This window comes from Eurypyga helias, unplaced genomic scaffold (assembly GCF_000690775.1).
Source record: "Eurypyga helias isolate BGI_N326 unplaced genomic scaffold, ASM69077v1 scaffold15474, whole genome shotgun sequence".
Taxonomy (NCBI): Eukaryota; Metazoa; Chordata; class Aves; order Eurypygiformes; family Eurypygidae; genus Eurypyga; species Eurypyga helias.
Window position 1 is genome coordinate 142714 of NW_010245834.1, and position 8895 is coordinate 151608.

General features: G+C 47.2%; 1 protein-coding gene across 1 annotated transcript in view; it reads left to right on the forward strand.

The window, feature by feature from the left end:
- GRK5 (G protein-coupled receptor kinase 5) overlaps window positions 1–3227 on the forward strand; it is a gene marked incomplete at both ends in the record, with an annotated part of 77449 nt that extends 74222 nt beyond the window's left edge. The window contains 3 exons of the mRNA XM_010150210.1: window positions 1144–1181; window positions 1662–1751; window positions 3019–3227. Of these exons, the coding sequence (XP_010148512.1) occupies window positions 1144–1181; window positions 1662–1751; window positions 3019–3227 (337 nt within the window). The remainder of the gene's footprint in view (window positions 1–1143; window positions 1182–1661; window positions 1752–3018) is intronic.
- Window positions 3228–8895: the final 5668 nt, after the last annotated feature.

Genomic DNA, 8895 nt, shown 5'->3' on the forward strand with positions numbered 1-8895 from the left:
TTTGCGTTGCAGCTATATGCCTCACCTGGCCGCGCTGGTGCCTTCCCCGGGCTCCTGAGCCAGCACTGCCTGCTCCCCTCGCCCGGTCCGTCTGCGACGCTTGCTGCCCGGCACATCCCCGGCTTCCCTCTGACACCTCCAGGTCCCATCCCATGGAGCCTGGCTTCATTCCCACTGCGCACTAACAGCAGGCTCTGCCTCATCCCTGCTGAGTGGCACAGGGAGGTGGGAAGGAGCCTGACACGATCCGCCTCGACAGCAGCCCACCACATCCAGGAATGGCAGTGGCGGCTACAAAGTTGTGCTCAGCTCCACAGGTTTGGAAAACAGCCTTGGTCAAGCGCGGGCTGGCCTCGGCGGCATCTAGAAACAGCAACTGGTGGAGCAGGCTTGGTGCAGACAACCCTCAGAAGAACGACCTGCCAAGGCCCTGCTAAATATATGAAAACTGAGGATTTTTTTTTCCAAAGTTTATAACTTGGCCAGATTTCGGATTTTTTCTTTTCCACAGGAGCAGGAAAAGGCACATCTTTGACATCAGAGTGACTACCTTGCCAATTTTTATGGCTTTGCTCCAAACCACAAAGGCACTGGAGTTTCACAAATGTTTGTAAGAAGAATTTTAATCTGGGCACAGCATTCCCCCCTCGTTCTCCAAGCTCGCTGAAACTATGAGACGTGCACAAGTGCGTGCACCCACATTGAGTCAGGTGCCAGGCATAGAAAGTTTGGGCCCAACAGATTGCTATTTCCGTTTTCACACGCAAATGAAGGACTTGAAAATTTAAAAGGTTTTCCTTTTCCGCTGGAGATTTTGTGTTACAGGTATTTAACAACACACCGAACTGTAGGGTTTGGTTTACAGGGGTTACAGCACTGGGTGGGTGAGTCCGTTATAGAGTGGGTTAGGAACTAAAAGCTTGGCTTAGTGAAAAAACCTAACTCCAGCTTAGAAAAAAGCCATATGGTTTCAGTCTATCTGTGAAGTGAGTTGTAGAAAGTTATATTGGTTTCATGAGTTCCTTGCTGTTTGAGCTGACATTCAATTGGTTTATTACTAGTAATAAAGGCGCTCACACACTGTCGTATGGTTACGTTATCAAAAACAGCTTCATACAAATAACCACCGTCTTTCTTTTTCAGAGATTTGAAGCCAGAAAATATCCTGCTAGATGATTACGGTAAGTCTCCGAGGTTTACAGAGGTGCTTTTCCTGTAAAGTAGATTAAGTTAGTTTTAGGATAGATACTGCAGAAAGACAAATAATGCCCTGAAGTGACTGAGGGGCTTAGCGTACGCTAACACTTCTGTCTTGGGGTGGGTGGCGTGTGGAGCTCACCGCACGGATGGAATGAAGCGGCTCGGCAGGGTCTGTTCTCCAGAGCGCGGCTTCGCTGGGGGTGTCTGCCTTTTCCCATTGTTTTTCCACCCCTATTGTTGCAAGGCTGACAGGACACAAATGAAGTTGTGATGTTTAAATCCATGCTTCCCGCTCTGTTTTCAAAAGTACTTCCATCCTTTGCTGAGCCAACTCTCGTTTTCTTAAAATGCCTGAACTGTAAATTGTAAAATTATTGTAGCAATGACAACAGTTGTGTTTTGGGGCTAATTTGGGTTAATATTATTACATCTGCTGTGTGTTTTTTCTTTTTTCCTTCCAGGCCATATCAGAATATCCGATTTGGGTCTAGCTGTTAAAATCCCTGAGGGCGAATCAATCCGTGGAAGAGTAGGAACAGTAGGGTATATGGGTAAGTCTTCAGTAGCTCATCTTTTTTATCATTTGTTTGAGTTTTGGAGAGCTTTCTGCCATGTAAGCTTCAGAAAAAGAATGAAAAAAGATTCACATTCAGCTGGGTCCAGTTCCCTGCAGCAACCCACCGAGAAGTCATGCTAGTGGAAGTCAAAAGTGGGCCAAAGGATGGACCACAGCAGCTCTTAACGAGACTGGTCTATAACCTTAAACTAGCAAAGAAAATCAAATAGAATCCCAACAAGTGTGATACTATTGATTTTACCTTAGATTTATGTTATGGGGGTTATGTGCTAAAAGAAAGGTTTCTTTCCAGTTGCTACTTTGCATAATAGTTGAAATGTATTTGTATGTTTATGATAAAAGGGGTTAAGTCCTCATCTGTGGTCATCTTGACCACAGGCACCTTGAGTCTTCCCCTCTGAGCAGGGGAGGCTGCACAAAAGAAAAGTAGAGATTTGTCCATTGGTAAAAACAGTCCCTGATTTAACTACATCTGGTTTCTAAATTCCATGTAATTATTTTCATGCATTCTCTGGGTGGGCATATTTCTTGGAATAAAAATTGCTTGTGCTTATTTGGCTAAATAGAAACGAGCTGATGTGAGCCACTGTTACGCCATATGGAGACGTTAATGAAAGCAAGCAAATCAGTTGTCATTTCCAAAGCTCGTTATCTCCATGTAAGTTTGTGCGCACACTGAGACTCTGTGCGTGCGGGCACGTGTGTCTCTGTGTTTGTACCCTTGTGTGGAAGTGAGGATGCCTGCAAGACAGTGACTAGATGCCCAAAGCACACTGGATGGTTGCAGCACAAAACAAATGGATTCGTTTCTTAAAGGGGGGAAAAATAAGTTATAAATTGACTGAAAAGGCAGAATTTGCTTTTGAAGAAATGTCACTGCTATTTACAGGATGTGTGTTTGCATGTAATTTCTTCCCTAAATGGTGAAATCTGGAAGGACTCTGAAGATTAGGCCTCTGCTTAATACTTTGCTTCAACTACTTTTGGGGTTTTTTTAATCGGGCTGACTTGGTAGAGAAGTCAGAAGACAGGCACGCAGCGTGTAGCGAGAAAACCATGGCACATAGCATGCTGCATTTTCTGTAATGCCACCAACAGAAATCAGGAAGTATTTTTATATTTTATCCCCATTCTCTGTGCATCTGTATTCTGTCACCAGAGGGGAACTTCTAGAAATTTACATTTTTTTGCTGATGTAAATATCAAGCAACTTCCCCAAGACACATCTTTCTCCTCCACAGCTCCAGAAGTGTTGAACAACCAGAGATACACACTCAGCCCTGACTACTGGGGGCTAGGCTGTCTCATTTATGAAATGATTGCTGGGCAATCACCATTCCGTGGAAGGAAGGAGAAGGTGAAGAGGGAAGAAGTGGACAGAAGAGTGCTGGAGACAGAAGAGGTGTACTCCCATAAGTTTTCTGAGGAGGCCAAGTCCATCTGTAAAATGGTAAGGAGCTTGAAGGCCCAGTGTGGCAGCTGTATCTGGCAGGGTTTGGGCAGGAAGAGGACCATAGCGGGGCTGCAGAGACAAGGGCTGCCCAAGCTCAGCTGTTGGTGGGATGACTGCATTCTCTGTTCATTCCAATGGTCTTTATTTGGGCTTGCTTCTCCATGAGATTCATCACGGTCATCTTGAGTCCTCTCCAAAGGTTTATGGCCAAGGGAGCGCTATCTTTTCTCATGAGACTTTGAATGTTAGTTTGCAGTCAAGAATGCATTTCTGTCTTTTATAATCTTGTAGAAAATAATAAAAAGGACTTGATGATGCAAGACTCTAATTGTCTCATGCAAGGAACTGAAAACCCCATGCTTCCATTGTCTTTGGTGAGAGCTGGGGGTAAGCAGGACAAAGATTATGCAATGAAATCATTGTGACACTCAGATGTTGTCCCACTCCATCTCACTAACTTTGTTAGCAGCTTTTCCCCGGGGGTGCCAGGGTATCCAGCTTTTTTTAATACTGTTGAGCTGTCCTTTACAATGTTTTCTCACTCTTTCAGCTGGGAGTCATTTTCGTAGCACAATAGCCGTGTCTGACAATGGAAATCCTCAAACCCTCTGAGAAATCTCAGAGCTGTGTCTGAATTCATCAGTGCCTTGTCGAGGTCCATCTTTAGAAGGCTGAAGTGTTGTTGGGAAAGGGAGGTAGCCTTTCTCGTGCAGTCGTTGGCTGAAGAGCGAAGTCTCCTTTGGAGACAGTGACATACCTGTGTGTACCGGCAGAGAGAGAATGAAGGGAGAGAAAGGTCAGCAAATAGGTAGTGAGAGCTTCGCCAGTATCTTGGGCAACAGGCAAGGAAACAGCAGATCAACAACATTCCGGTTGGCTGGCTTCAGGAAGAGACACTGAAGTCTCCTAGCAAAATAATAATGGTAGTATTGCCAAGTATCGTGCCTGGAAGTCATTAACTCACAGTGCACCAACTCACTGCTGACTCCCTGGGGTAGTAATTAACTGACATCACTCTTGATAGATACCCTGGGCCATTCACTGCCCTTAATCTGCGCTTCAGAGCCCCCAGTGAAGTCAGCGTGGGAGGATCTGGGACAGCCACGGGCTCTTACAGACCGTTGCATATGCTCAGACAGCCTGCCGTCTCTGATCTAGTAGCAGCTCAGCTCCTACCAGGTGAGGAGCAGCATCTGCCGCAGCGGAAGACGGTTTGTGCCCGTCCTGTTGTTAGCTTGAAACGAAAACGTCGCCAGGCAAAACTTGCATTCCTGTTGCTTATTCTGTAGTTAGCTGCAGGCACGAGGTGTAATAGAATCACAGAATTGCAGGAGGGTTTGGGTTGGAAGGGACCTTTAAAGGTCACCTAGTCCAACCCCCCTACAACAGGCAGGGACATCTGCAGCTAGACCATGGACGTATGCTTTGGAAATAGCCAAGCCCATGAGAACTTCAGGCTGAGAAGAATTAAATGCAGCATTGCTGGGACAGTGCTGGAGGTGACCTCCTGCTCCCAGGGGATAGACAGTAGTCGTCATTATTCTGCAGTGATAATTTTCATCTTCAAGCCATAGAGCCTACAGTTGCGGGGAGTCAGGGACCTCAGGAAGTCGTCTAGTTCATTCTTCTGCCCCAGGGAACCATGAACTGGGTGTAAATCATTCCTGACAACTTGGTCATTACGGCCTCTCTGTCCAGTCCCGTAGCATGTTTATTTAGGTGATTTGTGCAAACTCTTAATGGATCCAAAGATAACTCTCTCATTTTCTAGCATGAGTGCATTAAAATTACTGTGCCTTAAGGCTGCAAGAGCCTTACTGCTGGTTCTGAGCGTGATGGCATTTGTGGTTTTCCATCCAGAAGTCATTCATTTTATCAAATGACATTTTTCAACATCCAGGATTCAAATATATTTCCTCAAATACTTCTTGCTCTTTATATTGAAAACCAGGACTTTGTCGCTTCGTATCAGCATCTTAACAAGGAAACAAAAAAAGTGGTAGTTACGGACCCATCACACCTGCAAAATGAAGCACAGAGTTGCAGTACATAAATCCAACTTCACAAGGTCCCACAGAAGGCTTTCCTGTGGTGGACTCTTCAGGGCAGGAGTGAGGAACAGCAGGTTTTCCACCTTCTCTTCACAGCTTACTCCCTGAGCTAACAGCGTCTCCACCAGGAAATACATTGTCTATTAATTTACTCACACGAAACCCCTTTAGTGTCACCCCGTGTCAACCCTCCTCCCCTGGATGTTTCTGCCCCTTGCATTTTTGCAGGCGCCTATCACAGCTCCCATTAGCCATCATCCATCCCGTATTTTCATTTGTAAGTCACTTCCCATAAATCAGCCCTCGTTTTGGACTGAGAGAGAGATGAATAATAAATAATTAGGAACAGGGGCAGCTGGCTTTCTGGGAAGCTCCCCAGCCCATAGTTCCCATATAACATAACTGCTTCATGGTGTGGTTTTTTCTGTGAAAAAAAGCCAATCTTTTAGGAAATGCTCCCCGTTTGGGGCTGTTACGACTCGTACCTCGTTGATGTATGTGTGTGTTTCCCCTGACAAGTGCAGTCTCGCATCCAAAGATGTGACTTGAAGTGCACTCGAGTCAACACTCTGGGATGGGCCCATGTTGCTGTGCGCTTCTGTGGCTGTCCGTGCCCTCTCTCTGCGGTTCCCGCAGACTGTCCTCCCTGCTGCCTCTCAGTCCTGCAGTTCCCGTCTGACTCCGCAAAAGGGATCTCTGGTTGGAGGGTGCTAGGAAGATGGAGCCAAACTCCGGGTTTGCAGGAGACAGTGGGCACAAATTGAAACACAGGAGGGTCCCTCTGAAACTCGGGGAACACTTTTCCATAGTGAGGGTAGTCAAATACTGGAACAGGTTTTCCAGAGAGGCTGTGGAGTCTCCACACTTGGAGATATCCAAAACCCAACTGGACACGGCCTTGAACAACCCACTGTAAGCGACTCTGCGTTGAGCAGAGGGATTGTACTAGACAATCTCCAGAGGTGCCTTCCAGCCTCAGCTGATTCTGAGCTCCATTCCCATCCCAAAGTGCCTCCCCACCCAACTAAAAGATGATGGATTCTTTTTTCCCAAAAAGCAATATTTTCTCTTCCTCACTCACCACCAGGAACTCTGTCCATACTGCTACTACTCCCGCCTGCTTTCACCCTTCCTCTCTGCCTTCATCCCTGGAAACCAGCTTGTTCACATCTTACGACACCGTGAGGTTTATCAGTGCAGCCTGAGAGTAACCGCGCTTCCATCGCTCTGTCCAGGCACCTCATACGCATCCAAGTGCTCTGCAGATGACGAGCAGTGTATTGGTGGTGACGAGGAGGATGACAGTGATAAACAATACCCTTCTGCAGTAAGCCTTTGCAATAAGCTTACCCGTGCCTGAGAGAGTTCTGACTCTTCACTTGGCCGGACTGGGCTGCGATTTCATGAGCATAAGCAGTGCAACGTACAGCCACTTAGGTCACTCTGGCACCTTCAGTTCCCACACCACTGTCTCGTCTCATTTAGCTATTGAGAGGTGACCACAGTATTACTTTTCTGTTCCCCAAAACCAGTATGCTTACCTCTGTTTCAGGGGTGAGGTTTATCCAGGTGATTCCCTTAAACTACTTCACCATCTGGGCCAGTGGAAGTGGTTTTACCGTTCACTTTTCTACTTTCATGAGCAGCATTTTTATGCACTTTCACCCCACAAAACGTTTCCCTTACTCCTGCAATTGTAGGACTAACGTCTTAGGGCTGGAGTTATTTATTACTTGGTATGATCTGGCGATGAACTGACTGATCACATGAAGATAAATAAAGCAGGGCTTTGGGGACTGGTGGCTTTTTTTAGCAATCCTCACAACAGTTGTTTCTTTTTGTAAAGGAAGCAAAACAAAGTTGTGGAAAAAGTCTCAGACATTGCAGAGTTGGAATCCCCAGCGGGGATCAAATGAGTGACATGAAAGTATCAGAGAGTTCTTTATATCAAGAAAAAGATCTTAATGCAACTTCACCACTGCAACCCAAGACTCTCCTTTGAAAGTCCTCTTCTAGTCACGCTTTGCCCCTAACTCCGTAGACTAAATCCTGCCCCACTTACACACATCCCGTGTCTTCTGGAGTCTTTGTTACTGGAACACAAAGCTCTGCTGCTTGGGATCAGCCTCATGCATGGATGGATGGTCTGAGCCACCCTCAGACCTGAAGCTCTGTGAATTGCCCGCAGGCTTTGGCTGTGGGATTCCACCTGGATGGTGTTTGATTGGCTCATTTGCACTGCTGTCCTGCGAGGGCCTGTCCTCAGCCTGGTGTAGTTGCTTTTGTTCTGCTCTCTCTTCATACTAAACACATCCTTCCAAACGGAATTAAACAAAAGTGTAGAGATGACTCAAAACATACACTTGTTATCTCCGTTCTCTTGCCCTGGTCAGATTCCCGGATGGGAGGCGTATTTCAGGCTGTTACTCAGGTTTAGTATTGCAGAAAGCTGCTGGAGCTGCAGGAAATGGTACCAGACTCATTATTCCTTGGGGAAAGCAAGGACTTTTCCTTCTGGAAAATATTCTAGCCCATGCTATCTCTTGATCTCCACAACAGAATGCAGAAGAAGCGTTTCCCTTCACCTGCTGCCATCCCTAGGGCTGGCTGCAGCTACAACTTACCAAATTCCATCAATTTCTTTCTTTTTTTCCCCTCCATGGGGACTCTCCTAGGACTTTCCTCAAGAGGCAGGCAGCTGCTCCCTGCAGCAAGGCTTAGCAGGAGAATCCTCTCCTTTCTGCGGTCTTTCATTCCCAGCCTATTCCCAGTGGCCCGTTCCCTTTTGTGTCTTCAGCCTGCAGTGGCCAGCCACCCACGACCAGCTGCATTCACGCTCCAGAGACTTCCTTCTGGCATCTGAGGTTCCTGAATACTCCCTTGTTCATCACGGAGGAGCCCAGGAATCCCCAGACAGCCTTTTTCTGTCCTCAACTACCCTATCCTCTGACCACACACTCCACACAACTTCTAACAGCCTGGCAGGGATAAATTCCCAGATTAGCTTGGTCTTCCCGCTTAGTCCAGAGGCAGGAGGGTTACTGGCTGCGCAGTCAGGAAAGGAACCCCCTTTCTTCCCTTCACGGCTGAGGTTTCCTTTGTCATCTACAGGCCAGTCCAAGTCTACCCCCTCCCACTACAGCTTGCTCCTCAGCGCCGCTGTTCCCGAAAGCTTCAAGGCATCATTTCCTGGTGTCTCAGAGCCGCGGGCAGTAAAAGTGGTCCTTGTGCGTTCAGATCCTTCTTTCCACCTGTCAGGAAAGTCCTCTCAAGGTGAGGATGGACGATCAAAAGAACTTTTGCCTTCTCTGCCCAGCCACAGTAGGGCAAACCAGGTCTTGACTGGAAATTCCAAAGCACTCTTCTTCACAGAGGCTAGATCCAGATGCCCGCTGGGATTTAAACCTTTTAAACCAAAAAACCTTGCCTCAAGACCCTGAGCTCAAAGACTCCTGCAAGGATCTGAAAGCAAAACATCCCTCTTCTACGCAGGGAAATCCAGCTCCGGGGGAGAGCTGGGGAAGGCTCTTGCTGTGCGCTGGACGAGGGTGGTGCTGTGTCGCGTCTGTGCGCTCACGGCCAGGCGTAGAGGGGTTCGTTTCTCCAAGTCCTTC